The 17,839-nt window shown below is 42.2% G+C and overlaps 1 protein-coding gene across 1 annotated transcript in view; it reads right to left on the minus strand.

The window, feature by feature from the left end:
- The window catches only part of LOC125916150 (zinc finger protein 234-like), a 69,436-nt gene extending 54,772 nt beyond the window's left edge, over positions 1-14,664 (minus strand). Inside the window, exons 1-4 of the mRNA XM_049622314.1 lie at positions 14,558-14,664; positions 9,372-9,462; positions 6,890-7,016; positions 6,270-6,362 (exon numbers count right to left, since the gene is read on the minus strand). Coding sequence (XP_049478271.1) covers positions 6,270-6,362; positions 6,890-7,016; positions 9,372-9,386 — 235 coding nt within the window. The 5' untranslated portion in view covers positions 9,387-9,462; positions 14,558-14,664. The remainder of the gene's footprint in view (positions 1-6,269; positions 6,363-6,889; positions 7,017-9,371; positions 9,463-14,557) is intronic.
- Positions 14,665-17,839: the final 3,175 nt, after the last annotated feature.

Below are 17,839 nucleotides of genomic sequence, written 5' to 3' on the forward strand. Positions count from 1 at the left end.
TTAGTTCAGGAACTCAGCAAGTCTATAATTAAACAAAGCGTTCAAATGGAAAGTCCTAAGGGCAAAAACTTGGAAAAATATTAATAGGTGTGTATGCATCTCTTGGTACATGCTAGTTTATGGTTATATTTAATAAACTGTCCCTTTAAAATAGTTTTCTTTGGGGCATCAGGGTGACTCAGTCGGTTAAGCATCCGACTTCAGCTCAGGTCATGATCTCATGGTTCGTGGGTTCAAGCCCTGCATCAGGCTCTGTGCCCTCAGCTCAGAGCCTAGAGCCTGCTTCAGCTTTTGTGTCTCCCTCTCTCTCTGCCCCTCCCCTGCTCACACTTTGTGTGTGTGTGTGTGTCTCTCTCTCAAAAATAAATAAACATTAAAATAGTTTTCTTTGGGCGGGGGATATAAGAAGTCTCTCCAAGGATGTGACAATTTTGAGTGGGCTGTTTCCTGATACTTTCCAGGTTATAATGTTCATCAACTGCAGATGAAACAATAGGCTTCATGATAAATGCATGGAAATCATGTGAAATGATTATTCTTTAATGGCTAAATTTGTAGAAAATAAAGGTGCAGAAATAGATACCTTAATTTTTGACCAAAACGATCAGGTATAGACAACATTCAGCTGTGTGACTGGGGTTACTTTCATCTCCTCCCCTTCTGGCACATGGAGAGGAAACTTGGCAACAGTGGGGTGGATGTAGGCTTTGTAAGATGCCAATGCGCTGTAGATGGGCAAACTGTGCAAAACAAAACCTTTCAAGCTGATTACTATCTTGAGAGATCAGGAAGTTGAGAATTTTTTTTTTTCTTCTCCACTTGTTGGGCAGCTATCTAGGAAAAGACATCAGAATCCTCATTTTTAAAAAAGATTTTCTTGGGGCGCCTGGGTGGCTCAGTCGGTTAAGCATACGATTCTTGGTTTTGGCTCAGGTCATGATCTCACAGTTCGGGAGTTTGAGCCCCGTGTTGGGCTCTGTGCTGACAGTGCAGAGCCTATTTGGGATTCTCTCTCTCTCTCTCCCTGTCTCTGCCCCTCCCCTGCTCATGCTGCCTCTGTCTCTTTAAAAATAAATAAACTTTTAAAATATTAAAAAAAAAAAAAAAGATGCTCTAGGGGTGCTTGGTTGGGTCAGTCAGTAAAGCACATGACTCTTGATCTTGGTGTTGTAAGTTCAAGCCCCATGTCGGGTGTAGAAATTACTTAAAAAAATATTTTTTTAAAAGAGAAGTATTTGGGGGGAAGAAGGAAGATGGCAATGGAATAAGAGTACCCATGAACTGTCCCATGAATACAAGTAGATAACTATGAGACATCCTAAATACCCCAGAAATCAACCTGAACAATGGCAGCACAAACTCTGTAACTAAAGGTAGAGAAGAAGCCGCAGAGGAGTCAGGAAGTGTGGGGCCACAGTTTGGGAGAGAAACAGATCATGGCTGCTGTGGTGAAGAGGGAGCTGTAGTTGTGGAGAAGGGGGTGAGACAGACGAGCACACGGGAGCGCACGGGGAAAATGAATCCCCACGGCAATTGGCTTGGAAAGCAAGAGGGGCCAAATTTCATGAGTTCTTGCAACCAGCGGTGCTTAAAGCCTGGAGCTGTAAGTCAGCAGGCTTGGCTCGGGGACAGCCTGAAGTCTTTGGGGCTGCTCTGTAAGTGATGAATCACTAAATTCTATTCCTGAAATCATTATTACACTGTATGTTAACTAACCTGGATATAAATTAAAAGGAAGGAAAGCAGGACAAACAGCCCACGGACATAGAGCATGGAAACGGGAGATCTGAAGAGCACCTGGGGGGCACCTGAGTGGCTTAGTCGGTTAAGTGTCCGACTTCAGTTCAGGTCATGATCTCATGGTTTGCGGGTTCGAGCCCCACGTCGGGCTCTGTGCTGACAGCTCAGAGGTTGGAGCCTGCTTCGGATTCTGTGTCTCCCTCTCTTTGCCCCTCCCCTGCTCGTGCTCTGTCTGTCTGTCTCTGTCTCTCTCTCTCAAAAATGAATAAACATTAAAAATAAATAAATAAATGAAAGAAATAAAAAGCATACACATCAGTAAAGGAGAAGTCAAACTTTCACTATTTGCAGAAGCCATAATACCCTATATAGGAAACCTGAAAGATTCCACCAAAAAACTGCCAGAACTGATAAATGAATTCAGTGGAGTCACAGGACACAAATTCAATGTACAGAAATCTGTTGCGTTTCTACACACCAGTAATGAAGCAGCAGAAAAAGAAACTAAGGAATCAATCCCGTTTACACATGCACTAAAAATAATGAGATACGTAGGAATTATGCTAACCAAAGAAGTGAAAGACCTATACTCTGAAAACTATAAAACACTGATGAAAGAAACTGAAGACGACACAAAGAAATGGAAAGACATCCCATGCTCTGAGACTGAAAGAGCAAATAACTGTTAAAATGTCTGTACTACCCAAAGCAATCTACATATTTAACGCAATCCCTATCAAAAGACCTGTCAGAATGGCTAAAATCAAAAACACAGAAGACAGCAAGTGTTGGTGAGGAGTTGTGTACTGTTGGTGGGAATGCAAACTGGTTCAGCCACTGTGGAAACAGTATGGGGGCTCCTCAGAAAGTTAAAAACAGAGCTAACCTACCATCCAGCAACTGCACTACCAGCTATTCACCCAAAGAATATTAAAAAACTAATTCAAAGGGATATGTGCATGCATCCCTATGTTTATAGCAGTGTTATTAACAATAGCCAAATTACGGAAGCAGCCCAAGTGTCCATCAACCGATAGATGGATAAAGATGTGGTATATACACACAATGGAACATTATCTGGCTAGAAGAAAGAACGAAATCTTGCTATGGGCAATGACATGGATGGATCTAGAGGGTACAATACTAAGTAAAATAAGTCAAAGAAAGACAAATACCATGTGATTTCACTCATCCGTGGAATTTAAGAAAGAAGACAAATGAACAAAGGGGGGAAAGAAACCAGAGACCAACCAAGAAACTACAGAGAAAACACCGGTAGTTACCAGAAGGGAGATGTGGTGGGGGGGGGGGGCGTGAAATGGCTGATGGCGATCAAGGAGTGCATCTGTTGTGATGCGCATGAGGTGATGTATGCAGTTGCTGAATCACTATATTGTACACCTGAAACGGATGTAACATGGCACATTAACTGGAATTACAAGAAAAACCTTTAAAAAAAGAAGTATTTCTTTCCAGAAATGACTATGCCCCCTATAAAAGGAAAGCCATAGGGAAAGCATGTTTGCCTGTATGGTCACAAGCACAGTGCTTAGAAGTTTCCTTGTGAAAACAGATGAACATAAGGGAAGGGAAGCAACAATAATATAAAAACAGGGAGGGGGACAAACCATCAGAGACTCTTACATACAGAGAACAAACTGAGGGTTGCTGGCGGGGTGTTGGGTGGGGGGGATGGGCTAAATGGGTGAGGGGCATTAAGGAGGACATTTGTTGGGATGAGCACTGAGTGTTCAAAGTAAGTGATGAATCACTAAATTCTATTCCTGAAATCATTATTACGCTGTATGTTAACTAACTTGGATATAAATTAAAAATACATAAAAAGTAAATAAATATTTTAAACATCAAAAAAGAAATTTCCTTGTGATACAAGTCAAGGGTACATAAAGAATCAAACTTAAGTGTGATTACATCTAAATAAATAGAAACTGGATAGCCGGCCATTTGAGGACAAGACATGTTCTGCAGTATCTTCAATTCACTCTGGTTTATGGATCACTTATTAGCGGTTTCCATGAGTCATGGAGTGACTGGGTGAAAAGGAAGCCTACGCACTGGTTTCTTAGAGAAGGTCTGGATGTTTCTTTGGGCTGTTTCGTTGAAAATGGCGTGGAAAAACTTTGGACATAGATAAATTGGTCTTCAGCAGTTTTTTCCAAATTGCAAATGAAAGACCTTTTAGTGCACTGTAAAATAAATTTAAAAGCCTGTAATAAGCGTTCAGAAAAATAAACTATCCTGCATCACCACAAGCAAGAAATACAGTCCATTTCTCGTATCCATTAAGTCATTCACTAAGTCAATAAACATTTACAGGTATCTGCCATATCCCAGGACTAGTCTAGGCACTGAGGACACATCAATAATCAAATCAATCAAAATTCTCCTCCTGAAGATTATATCCACTGGAGAGAGAGGGGTAAGAGGCAAAGACATATGAGACACAATATAAGGCAGGAAGAGTAAAGACAGCATTGTATTTTAAACAGAATGGTCAGAAGGCCTGTGTCATGGTAGTAACACTCTGCAGAGACCAGAAGGAAGAAGGGAAGAGCCGGCAGGAAGTTTTGGGGAAAGACTGTTCCAGGCAGAGCAAAGAAGTAAAGGACCCTGAGGGAGAAGCTTCTGTAACAGACTTAATAATGGTTCCTGAAAGATGTCCGTGTCCCATCCCCAGAACCCGTGAACTTTTGTTATGTTGTGTTAACTGGGTTGCAGATGCGATGCAGGCTGCTGATCAGCTGATCAGAAAAAGAGGAAGATCGTCCTGGATTATCCGGAAGGAATGTAATCAGAAGGGTCCTGAAAGGCAGCAGACACAAGAGGCAGAAGAGGGGCAGAGGGAGAGTACCCAAGAACGGTCAGGGAGATGCAGTGTCGCTGGTTTTGAAGATGGAGTGGGGAGAATGAGAGTCGAGAACTGGGCAGGCCGCACATGCTGGTAGCCCGAGGGAAAAATCTCTCCCCTCGAGCATCCAAAGAGGAACACGGCTCCGTAGGCACCTTGCTATTATCCCAGTGAGATGTGTCAAAGTTCACACCTCAAGAACAAACACACCTTAAAATTTTGTCGTTTAGTCTACTACACTCCTAGTAATTTGGAAAGTCAGCAATAAGCCAAGTACAGTATACTTGGCAGGTCCGCGTAACAGCAGGGAGGGCGATGTGGGTGGAGAAATGGAGCGAGAGGAGCACCTGGTCGGCTCCATCGATAAGAGCATGTGGCTCTTGATCTCGGTTGTGAGTTTAAGCCCCGTGTTGGGTGCAGAGACAACTTAAAAATAAAAAAAAACTTGAGGTGCCTGGGTGGCTCAGTCAATTAAGCGTCTGACTTTGGCTCAGATCATGATCTCACAGCTTGTGGGTTTGAGCCCTGCGTCGGGCTCTGTGCTGACAGCTCACAGCCTGGAGCCTGTTTCAGGTTCTGTGTCTCCCTTTCTCTCTGCCCCTCCCCTGCTCGTGCTCTGTCCCTCTCTCTCTCTCTCTCTCTCAAAAATAAACATTAAAAAAATTAAAAAACAAATTAAAAAAATTTTTTTAAATCTTGAGAAAGAAAGAAAAACGGAAAGAGAACAGGAGATGTATTCAAAGGAGAGGGAGTGGGGATGCAGAGCAGACCAGAGAGGACTCTAAGCCACTTTAGGGGCACGTGGGTGGATTAGTCGGTTGAGCATCTGATGTCACTTCAGGTCACGATCTCACGGTTCGTGGGTTCATGCCCCGCATTGGGCTCTGTGTGGACAGCTCACAGCCTGGAGCCTGTTTTAGATTCTGTGTCTTCCTTTCTCTCTGCCCCTCCCCTGCTCGTGCTCTGTCCCTCTCTCTCTCAAAAGTAAATAAACGTTAAAAAAATTTAAAAATTTAAAAAATTTTTTAAAATCTTGAGAAAGAAAGAAAAATGGAGAGAGAACAGGAGATGTATTCAAAGGAGAGGGAGTGGGGATGCAGAACAGGCCAGGGAGGACTCTAAGAGCCACTTTAGGGGCACGTGGGTGGATTAGTCGGTTGAGCACCTGATGTCACTTCAGGTCACGATCTCACGGTTTGTGGGTTCGTGCCCTGCATCGGGCTCTGTGCGGACAGCTCGGAGCCTGGAGCCTGCTTCGGATTCTGTGTCTCCCTCTCTCTCTGCCCCTCCCCACCTCAAGCTCTGTCTTTCTCTCTCTCTCTCAAAAAAAATTGACATTAAAAAAAATTTTTTTTAATTAAAAAAAAAAAAAAGAGCCACTTTAAGTGGTTTTAACTTTAAGGGGGAAAAAAGAAGCCATAATGGATTTTGAACAGAGGAATGGCAATCTCGTGTACACTTCCTAAGGATCACTTTGGCTGCTCCCGTGGATAACACAAAAGGATGGGAAGTGTGGAAGCAGGACAACCCATAAAAAGGCTGTTGTAATAATCCAGGAAAGAGGTTTGGCAGTTTAGAACAAGGCGATGGAAATGAGCGTGGAAAAATGTGAAAGAGACGGGTGAGTTGCCTCCACGACTCACAGTTACTTGGATCTTACCCGAATTGCCTTTTCCTTGGGTTGCTAACTTCATCATCCAAAACTTTCCTTCCCTTACCAAGTGGACCATATCTCGTTTGAATGGTTGATGCCCTGCGAGCACACAAAGTCATACGTGTTTTGTAGGTAAAATTCACTGGAGAATTAGGTTCCCACTACATATTCTTCAAGCATTCAGAAGCGGTGTTTTTCAAACTTTCTTTTTTCATGACCCATTTGAAGAAATATCATTTGCCAAGTCTCCTACACATATATGTTAGGAAATACTTACTCTTCTTCAATGTTTTGGAAGAGTGGGAAAAGCTTGCTAGTATCTCATTTGTTTATTTCATTAAAAGTTGATAATAGGGCTCCCTGTACTGGTTTTACAACTCATGATAGGGTCAGAAATACAAAAAGTAGAGCTGTATACCGTTCATTTAGTTTTTCAACAAAACAAAAACTTGCCCATTGATCAAAACAAAACAAAACAAAACAATGCTGTGTGTCCCAAATATATTAGGAAAGTCATATCCCCAAACTCAGAGAACCATTTCAAGGGCCCCAAAGCCTCAAAAACCCACGGATACAAAGCTACTCCTGGAGACTAACATTCAGTTACAGAGAGCTCATGTCCTCACCCACAGAGACCAGGTTCCCGAAGTTCTCCAGCATCACTTCTCGGTACAGCTTCCTCTGGGTGGGGTCCAGCAGCCCCAGCTCCTCCTCCGTGAAGACCACAGCCACGTCCTTGAACGTCACCGCCTCCTACAACACCAAGCACATGTAACCTCAATCTTACAACCAACCTTCACTGTGAGGGACAGCGCCGAGATACTATCTTCTTATCTGTCACTTTTACTCAACGGAATGGCTAATGTTCTTGACCGTTGGTTTCCTGTGTGAACCTGAGCAGGTTTCCTATATTTTACATATGTAAGTGGAAGATGCAATCAAGAACCTCCTTATACAACAGCTCTGAGGAGTAAATGCAGAGACAGAACTAAGTGCCTGGCAAATCCAGCAAGACTGGATATTTTAAACTAAAGTTATACCTTAGTTTATAGCTGGAAGCAAGCTACATGTCCCTTAGGTGGTGAATGGATAAACTATGCACATCCATACCAGAATATAATTAAAAAAATTTTTTTTTAAATATTTATTCATTTTTGAGAGATAGAGGCAGAGAGAGGGGGAGACACAGAATCCAAAAAGGGCTCCAGGCTCCAAGCTGTCAGCACAGAGCCCGATGCAGGGCCTGAACCCATGAACCGTGAGATCGTGACCTGAGCCGAAGTCAGATGCTCAACCGACTGACTGAGCCACCCAGGTGCCCAACACCAGAATATAATTTAAGGGGGGAAAAAAACAACTATCAAGCCACAAAAAAAAAGATATGTTTTTACCTTAAATTCATACTACTAAGTATAAGCAGCCAATCTGAAAGGTTATATACTGTACAATTCCAACCATATAACATTCTGGAAAAGGTACAACTGTGGAGACTGTAAAGAGATCAGTGGTTGCCAGGGGTTAGGGAAAGGGAGGGGTAAATAGGTGCAACACAGGATTTTTTAGAGCAGTGAAACTACTCTGTATGATACTATAATGGTGGGGCCATATCATTATAAAGTCCAAACCGACAGAAAGAACAACATCAAGAGTGAATCTTAATGTAATCTAGGGACTCTGGGTGATAATGATGCCCCAATACAGGTTCATCGACTGTAACAGTGCACCACTCTGGTGGGGAATGTTGACAACGGGAGGGATTGTGGGTGTGTGGAGGCAGGGGGTACACGGGCAATCTCTGTACCTTCTGCTGGATTTTACTGTCAATGCTCAACTGCCCTAAAAAAATAAAATCTATTATTGAAAAACACACATACAAACCTAAGGTTATATGTTATTTTGAAAAAACTCATCAATACGTGAAGGAATAAAAGTAGACCAGGGGTGCCTGGATGGCTCAGTTGGTTAAGCGCCTGACTCTTGGTTTCGGCTCAGGTCATGATCTTAACCATTCATGGGTTCAAGCCCTACATCGGGCTCTGTGCTGACAGTGCAGAACTTGCTTGGGATTCTCTCTCTCTCCCCCTTTCTCTGCCCCTCCCTCTCCTTCTCTCAAAATAATTAAATAATAACAATAAAGATAATAAAAAGTTTCAAAAAAATTTTTTTAAGTTTCTTTTTTTTTTTTTTTAATGTTTTTTTTTTTTTTTGAGAGAGAGACAGCATGAACAGGGGAGGGGCAGAGAGAGAGGGAGACACAGACTCTGAAGCAGGCTCCAGGCTCTGAGCTGTCAGCACAGAGCCGAAGGCGGGGCTTGAACTCACAAACCATGAGATCATGACCCGAGCTGAAGTCGGATGCTTAACCGACAGAGCCACACAGGTGCCCCCCACCCAAAAAAATTTTTTTAAGTACACCAGTAAGTAATAAGAGACATGCAGGCTATGACTCAGACACAGGAAAGACAGAATCTAGCTCTTCCTGTGTGAAAATCTCCAACAATATTTGCATAAAGCAGTGGTTAGAGCCTGTTGCACTCTGCTGTATTTGAATATCTGTCTACAAAATCCTAACACGGCACGTATCATGTGTACTCTTTCGTTACTGAGTTCTTAGTACACTGAGGATAAAAAATAGGCAGCGTGTTCGGAGAATTGATTTTTTGGAGAAAAAGCTGCAGGCAGGAAAACGATCAATGCGGTGTGCCTTACAACAAACTCCTAAGCCACCTTAATGTCTAGGAGCAACTATAAATAAGGGCTGTTATATAATGCTAAATGAAAAAGACACAAGTCAACATTAGATGTATATCATGAATGCGAATAAATCTATGAATGTGCACAAGAAAGAGTAGGGGGAAATAAAAATAGTTAATGTGTCAGCAGTGAAGCAAGCATTCCTACTAATTTGTCCACACTTGTTTTCAAATAAAATGAATAATGGCAAAATAAAACAAATGCTAAAAAAAAACCCAAAAAACCAAAAACCAAAAACCAAACAGGTCATTTAGCCTGGTGCTCTCCTTGAGTCACCAAGGAAAAGACACAAATGTGTAACACTTTGAGGAGTGAAATGGAATTTTACCAGCAAGAAAGGGAAGCCATATGCACCTTGAATGTGGTCATTTTCTCTTGCTACTTCTGGAGATGTACAGATTCTGGGAATAGAGTCCTGCTGAGGCAGATCTGTGCCTGGTAGTGTCTGGAAAAGGCAGAAAAGGACATGAATGGGTGACCAGGGACGATGCTCACCCACATGAATGCTTATTGTGAATTACCCAGGAGCCCCTTCCTTGGGGTGGCTCCTGCCATACACAATTTGAAGAGCAGATCAGGGCACGGATACTCCATTCCTGCCCCCACGCACATTCACTGTTGTGTGTTGACTTGGTGTGTTGACTTGTGTCGTCTTGTGGCTTCCAAGGTGGCAGCTGAGATTCTGATATGATGGAAATTGAGACAACATAATGCACCCAACAAGAATCAACTCTGGGGCAGAACACCTGGGTGGCTCAGTGGGTTAAGCGTCTGACTTTGGCTCAGGTCATGATCTCGCGGTTCATGGGTTCGAGCCCTATGCTGGGCTCTGTGCTGACAGCTCAGAGTCTAGAGTCTGCTTTGGATTCTGTGTCTCCCTCTCTCTCTGCCTCTCTCCTGCTCATGCTCTATCCCTATTGCTCAAAAATAAATAAATGTTAAAAAAAAAACACTTAAGAATCATCTCTGGGGCAATCGTATCTGGGTTCAAATTCTACCTCAGCTTCTCACTAGTTGTATCATCTTGGGTAATTTAATAACATCTCTTTCCCTCAATTTTGTCATCTGTACAAATGGGAGAATAATATTTCCAAATCCTAGAGCTGTTGAGAGCTGGAGAACACTTTGAATACACTCAGAGTTTCTTATTTTTGTAGCCAATATTAAAAAAGATGACATTCTGTAATGTGAAATTTCTCTTATAAATGTGATTTTCTACCAAAAGACACTGTATGATATCCGAATCTGACATTGACTATTCTGAGGTCACTCATAACCTTTGAAAAATCGGTTAACTCTGCTTCATTGTCTTCCCTAATATTGTGTTAGCTGAACAATAATTTTTAAATTGTTGTGGACAACTGTTTTCCCCCACAACATGGAAGCACCCAAATATATAAACCAATTAATAACAAACATAAAGGAATTCATTGATAATAATACAATAATGGTGGGGGACTTTAATACTCCCCTTCCATCAATGGACAAATCATTTAGGCAGAAAATCAACAAGGAAGCAATGGTTTTGAATGAAACACTGACCAGATGGACTTAACAGATAATCCAGTTAAAAAATGGTCATGGGGCGCCTGGGTGGCGCAGTCGGTTGGGCGTCCGACTTCAGCCAGGTCACGATCTCGCACTCCGTGAGTTCGAGCCCCGCGTCAGGCTCTGGGCTGATGGCTCGGAGCCTGGAGCCTGTTTCCGATTCTGTGTCTCCCTCTCTCTCTGCCCCTCCCCCGTTCATGCTCTGTCTCTCTCTGTCCCAAAAATAAATTAAAAAATGTTGAAAAAAAAAAAAATTAAAAAAAAAAAAATGGTCAAAAGACATGAACAGACATTTTTCAAAAAAAGACCTATAGATGGCTAACAGACACATGAAAAGATTCTCAATGTCACTCATCATTAGGAAAAATACAAGTCAAAACTACAATGAGATACCACCTAACATCTGTCCGATGGCTAAAATGAACAACACAGGAAATAACGGGTGTTGGAGAGGATGCGGAGAAAGGGGAACCCTCTTACACGGTCGGTGGGACTGCAAACTGGTGCAGCCACTCTGGAAAACAGTATAAAGGTTCCTCAAAAGTTAAAAATAGAACTATTGGGGTGCCCAGGTGGCTCAGTTGTTCAAGCGTCTGACTTCGGCTCAGGCTGTGATCTCATGGTTCTTGAGTTTGAGCCCCACATTCGGCCCTCTGTTGCCAGCAAAGAGCCTGCTTCAGATCCTCTGACTCCCTCTCTCTCTGCACTTCCCCCGCTTGTGCTTTCTCGCTCTCTCTCACTTTCTCAAAAATAAATAAACATGAAAAAATAGAACTGGGGTGACTAGATGGCTCAGTCAGTTAAGCGTCCGACTTCAGCTCAAGTCACGATCTCACAGCTTGTGAATTTGAGCCCCATGTCAGGCTCTGTGATAACAGCTCAGAGCCTGGAGCCTGTTTCAGATTCTGTGTCTCCATCTCTCTCTGCCCCTCCCCTGCTCATGCTCGGTCTCTGTCTCTCTCTCAAAAATAAATAAACATTAAAAAAATTAAAGAAAAAAAAAGAATTACCCTATGACCCAGCAATTGCACTGCTAGGTATTTACTCCACCCCGATGTTTATAGCAGCATTATCAACAATAGCCGAAGTATAGAAAGAGCCCAAATGTACAAGAATGGATGAATGGATAAAGAAGATGTTCTCTCTCTCTCCCTCTCTCTCTATATATAATGGATATATGTGTGTGTGTGTGTGTGTGTGTGTGTGTGTGTGTGTGTGTGTGTATATATATGATGGAATATTACTCAGCCATCAAAAAGAATGAAACCTTGCCATTTGCAATGACATGGGTAGAGCTAGAGTGTATTACGCTAAGTGAATTAAGCCACTCAGGGAAAGACAAATACCATATGATTTCACTCAGTGTGGAATTTAAGAAACAAAACAGATGAACGTAGGGGGGAAAAAGAGAGAGAGGCAAATTATAAAAGAGACTCTTAACTGGAAAACAAACTGAGGGTTGCTGGAGGGGAGGTGAATGGCAGGATGTGTTAAGTGGGTGATGAGTATTAGGGAGGGCACTTTTCTTTAAAAAAATTTTTTTTAACATTTACTTATTATTGAGAGACAGAGACACAGAGCATGAGCAGGGGAGGGGCCGGGAGATGGAGAGAGACAGAATCCGAAGCAGGCTCCAGGCTCCAAGCTGTCAGCACAGAGCCTGATGAGAGGGGCTCGAACCCACAAACTGCGAGATCATGACCTGAGCCGGAGTCGGATGCTTAACCGACGGAGCCACGCAGGCGCCCCAGGGAGGGCACTTTTTGTGATGAGCATTGGGTGTCGTATGTAAGTGATGAATCACTGAATTCTATTCCTGAAACTAATATTATACTGTATGTTAAGTAGCTGTAATTGAAATAAAAACTTGAATCAAACCATGAAATCTATCACACAAACTTCACAAGATGGACTTTCTCCAATACAGTGTGCTTCCACATCGTGAACAAAAACATCATGATCAAAATGAAGGAATCATTCCAGATTAAAGGAGTCAATTAAAGAGTGTTTCCCTCTCTCTCTCTCTGCCCCTCCCCAGCCTGCACTCTTGCTCTCAAAAAATATTTTAAAAATTAAAAAAAAAAACAACAGCACAAATTTAAATATGGACTGTGGGTTAGATAACAGCATATTAACAATGTCATTTTCTGATTTTGACCCTGTGAGTATAGAAGAGAATATCCTTGTTCGTAGAAAATAGACACTGTTTAAAAGAAAAGCACAGCCCTAAAACGCGGTCACTTAGGCCAAGTGACCAAACTGGGGCTTAATGCCTAACCTAATTGCAGTTTCAGACTCCCCCAGAAACTCAGAAATTCTCCGATAAGCACCAGCTACAGTAATCTGTCACACAGACCCTCTCCATCCCCGCAAGATGCCTAAGATCCCCTGCTCTTCCCTCTAAGGGAAAGTGACCGTGCCCAGAACAATCCTTTCTTTCTGCTTGCTAATAACTTCCTTGCCCCACCCTCCTTCCCATAAAAACCTTCCATTCTGTACAACTCCTGGGAGATCCCTCCTACTTGTTTTATGGGATGCCACCCAATTTATGAACCGCTTAATAAAGCCAATGAAGTCTTCACGTTTACTCAGTTGAATTTTTGCTAACAATACAAATATTTAGGGACGAAGAAGTATTTTCTACAGCATAATCCCAAATTCTTGAAAAAAAGAGATGCGTGAAATAAAAAAAAAAAAAAAAGGGCAAGGACAGTTGACAGCTGGCAGCAGCTAGGTCTTAGTGTCTTCAACTCATCATAAGTAACTCCAAAAGCATCAGCAATTTTTAGACATAACCACAATGGTGCAGCGAGAAACACAATTTTTTTTTTCGACAAAAACCAAGGAAAGAGAGGAGGCTCTGAAATGCCACAATTATGTCTCTGTCCCTGAGAAATCATGAGATATTCTGCCCTCCTCCAGACCCCCTACTTTCAGCCAGAAACGGTTTGGGAATGTTAACCTTAAAAATAAAACTGCCAGTTATTTTACTGGAATAGTAAGAGAACTGCAATCCAGGACGAGCAGGATATGGCAAAACCACAGGCAAGTCCGAAGAACAAAGGGGAAACCCACTCTTTTACAGAGGAAAGGGAGAAACTGGGCAAGCTGTCATAAACAAAAAGCCCATTGGATTAACCGGGACTTGGAAATATGGTGGCTTTTCATTGGCTGAGTTTTGACAATCTTTCATTGGTTGCGCTGATGCGGCGCTGGGGGAGGAAAGCCATTCTGGTTCCCTCTAGGACAGCAACGAAGAGCTACGGTAGTTATCAGCCTGCAAGGTGGTCTCTTCCAATTGGGCCTCCCAATTGGGTCTCTTACAATTGACAAGAGCGACAGGGTGTGAGGGCTCTCCCTGCCAGCCTCGGACGCTATCCTAAAGGAGGTTTTCTCACTAATTTTCACAGGAGTAACTCTTCAGAAGGGGTTGGGGACTATGAAGCTTCCGATTGGGATCAAAGAGAAATGACAGGAGTCACTGCAGCTGAAGCTCTCACTCCATCCGATATTCATGGCTTTCAGGTTACTGAGCACTTAAAAAAATTAAAGTCTAATACCAAGAGATCACCATTCACCACGTGGCAGGAACTGTCTTTAAGGCTTTACTTAACCCATCTTGTTTAATTCTCAAACCGCTGTATTATAAGCAAGGTAGAAAAGTCATCCCAATGTTACCAAAAAAAAAAAAAAAAAAAATTGGACACAGATGTTAAAGCCCCCAAATTTTCCAGAGTGAAAAGGCGGTGCGAGGGAAAGGTGGGCTGCCCTGGGGTGGGGGGCAGGACCGTAGGCAGAGAGCCCGGGAGACCCCCCCACCGGGCCATGCACAGCACAAGATCCCCAAACGCCAAGAGGGTCCCTGGGGAGGGAAACACCACTCCAGTCCTCAAACCACCGCTGTCTGACGCAGCTCTTTTCCCCAAATCAATGGCCGGTGGTACTGGCACCCAGGGAAGTTCAGAAGGGTCTCGAAACCAGAAACCACTCACCACAGCGACGGAAGAGCCTGTAGCAACCTGGCCACCCGAGCGGAAGTGCCTGAGACCGCCCCGCCCCAGGCTGCGGGAGGATCAACTACCCAGAATTCACGTTTCCAGACGGCCTTGGGGAAGCGTACGACTGTCTACGGGACTTCCGGACTACACTTCCCAGAAAGCCAGAGAACCACCGTCCCATTCCCACCCTCTTTGGCCGGAAGTGCTTGCGCCTCCTGAGAGATTCGGTAGCATAGTTCCCACAGTGGTCATGGGGGCGGAGTTCATACTGTCGACTTCAAGGGCAGTAGTAACGTGGGTTCCCACAGTGGGGCAAGAATTAACCTCTCCAAAATCCGGCAGCAGAAAATATTCTAGGTTATTTAAGCTGCTGTTAGTTTTGTCTCTACTATAACACTAAACCTAGCTGTTATCCAAACATATCAAATATATATATATATATATATATATATATATATATATATATATATTTGATATAGGAATATATAAATGATATATATCCCTAATATATCCCTAATATATAACTGAACTTGGAAAGTTCAGTTCAGTTGCAGTGGTGAACTTCAGATACTCTGAAGAATGCACAAGGTGAAGGCTTAAGAAGCTGCGCGTTTGGAAATCTACACAGAACTGTTGATAAAAATACTTTAAAACTGTACTACAAAATTCATGGGCCCAAGACAGTTATGGTAATTTGACTGATTCTTTATTACTCTTCCATATGAGTCTGAATCATGAGTGCCAGAATCCATGAGTCACCTCCATTCTGGCAGTACACTAATCGTGTGATGGCTTAAAATATTGTGCCACAGGGAAGCAAGCACCAAGGCACCTCGACAACCGCATGGGCACCAGCCTTGGAAGTTTCCTGGGGTATCTGGTAGACCACTCAAATGGGATAAAGACCAGAGACAACCCCAGAAGGAGAAACCAGATTGGACACACACAGGTTCAGATCCAGGCTCTAGACACCCTAACTGGATAACACTACCACTCATAACCAGACTCAGGCAGCAGAAGGCAACATGAAAAATTTGGGCACTGCATACTGTAGGCCCTCCTGAGGCACAGGGCCTGACCCCACCTACTTGGACCTAAGAGTGATACAGTCTCCTTTATTCTAACTGATGTTCTCACCTCTTTAAGCACACATAGTCTTATAAGCTGCACAGCCATGAGTATCTTTATTTATCTATGATGTCAGCCCTAGCCGGATATCAGCAAAACTGACCTTCAAAAAGATTGGGTCTATGACACAGAAATTCCGCTCCCAGGTATATACCCAAGAGAAATGAATCATATGCCCACAGTTGTACAAAAATGTTTATAGCAGCATTATTGATAATAGCCAAATTGTAGAAACAATCCAAATATCCAGCAACTGATGACTAGGTAAATAAAATGTGATATATTTATACAATGGGATCTTACTCTGCAATTAAAAAATGAAATACTGATTCAGTCAAGGATTGACCTTGAAAACATGCTTAGTGGAAGAAGCTAGACACAATAAACAATGTGTTTTATGATCCCATTTATATGAAATGTGCATAATACATCAATCCATAGAGGAAGAAATTTGATTAGTTATTACCAGGGACTTGTTCATTGGGAGTGGAGAATGAATGCTAATGGATGGGGGGGGGGAGTGGGTGGAGGGGTTGGTGGGCTGATGAAAAAGCTCTGGAATGAGACAGTGGTGATAGTTTATATCTTTGTGAATATACCAAAAATCATGCAATTATACATCTTACAAGTGTGAATATTCAGGTATGTGAATTATATCTCAATCAAAAAGAGAGGTTGGTCTGTTTGAAACTATTTCCCACTCTCAAGATACTATGGACTGGTTTGTGCCCCCTGCCCATGCATACTGATGGCTTAAACCCCAATATGACTGTATTTGGAGATAGGCTCTTTAAGAAGGCAATTAAATAGGTCATTAGAGTGGGGCCCTATTCTGATAGGTTACAAATAAATGGAAAAGTATCCATGTTCATAGACTAGAAGAATTGATACTGTTAAAATATCAAGACTACCAAAAGCATCTATAGATTCAATGAGATCCCCATCAAGATTCCAATGGCAGCTTTTTTTTTTTACAGAAGTAGGAAAAACAGTCCAAAAATTTACATAGCACCACAAAAGACCCCCAATAGCCAAAAAAATCCTGAGAAAGAACAAAGCAGGAGGCATCACACATCCTGATTTCAAACTATACTATAAAGTTATAGTCATCAAAACAGTATGGTACTGGCACAAAAACTAATACCAATAGGACAGAATTGATAGCCCAGAAATAAATCCAAGCATATACAGTCAACGAATATTTGAAAAGGGAGTCAAGAACACTCAATGGAGAAGACTCACTTTTCAATAAATGGTGCTGGGATAATTCGATATTTACATTCAAAAGAATGAAACTGGACCCAAATCTTATACCATTCACAAAGATTAACTAAAAATGAATTGAAAGACTTAAATGTAAGAAATTCCTAAAAGAAAACAGGAATAAATCTCAACATGGCCCTTAGTAATGATTTATTGGATATGACACCTAAAGCACAAGAAACAAAATAAAAAGTAAACAAGTGAGACGACATCAAACTTAGAAGCTTCTGCAGAGCAAAAGAAATCATCCACAAAGGGAAATTACAACCTATGGGATGAGGAAAAATATTTGCAAACCACGTATCTGATAAGAGGCTAATATCCAAAATATATAAGAACTCATACAACTCAACAGCAAAACAACCCCTCTCACAAATAATCTAGTTAAAATGGGCAGAGGACCTAAGTAGACACTTCTCCAAAGAAGATATGCAAAAGACCAACAGGTACATGAAAAAATGCTCCACTTCACTAGTCATTAGTGAAATGCAACTTAAAACCACAACGGAGGTATCATTTCATCCCTGTTAGAACAGCCATCATCAAAAAGACAAGGGATAACAAATGATGTTATGGATGTGGAGAAAAGAGAACACTTGTGCACTGCTGGTTCAACTGTAAATTGATACAGCTACTGTGGAAAACAGTATAGAGGATCCTCAGAAAATTAAAAATAGAACTACTGTAGGATTCAGCAATTCCACTTCTGGGAATATATCTAAAGGAATGAAAACACTGATTTGAAAAGATATGGGCACCCCCATGTTTGTAGCAGCAGCAGCAGCAGCGTTCACAATAGCCAACACACGGAAACAACCTCAGTTTGCATCAATGAGTGAATGGATAAAGAAGCTTTTGTATATATTTACGATGGAATATTATTCA

Source organism: Panthera uncia (assembly GCF_023721935.1).
Source record: "Panthera uncia isolate 11264 chromosome E2 unlocalized genomic scaffold, Puncia_PCG_1.0 HiC_scaffold_19, whole genome shotgun sequence".
NCBI lineage: Eukaryota > Metazoa > Chordata > Mammalia > Carnivora > Felidae > Panthera > Panthera uncia.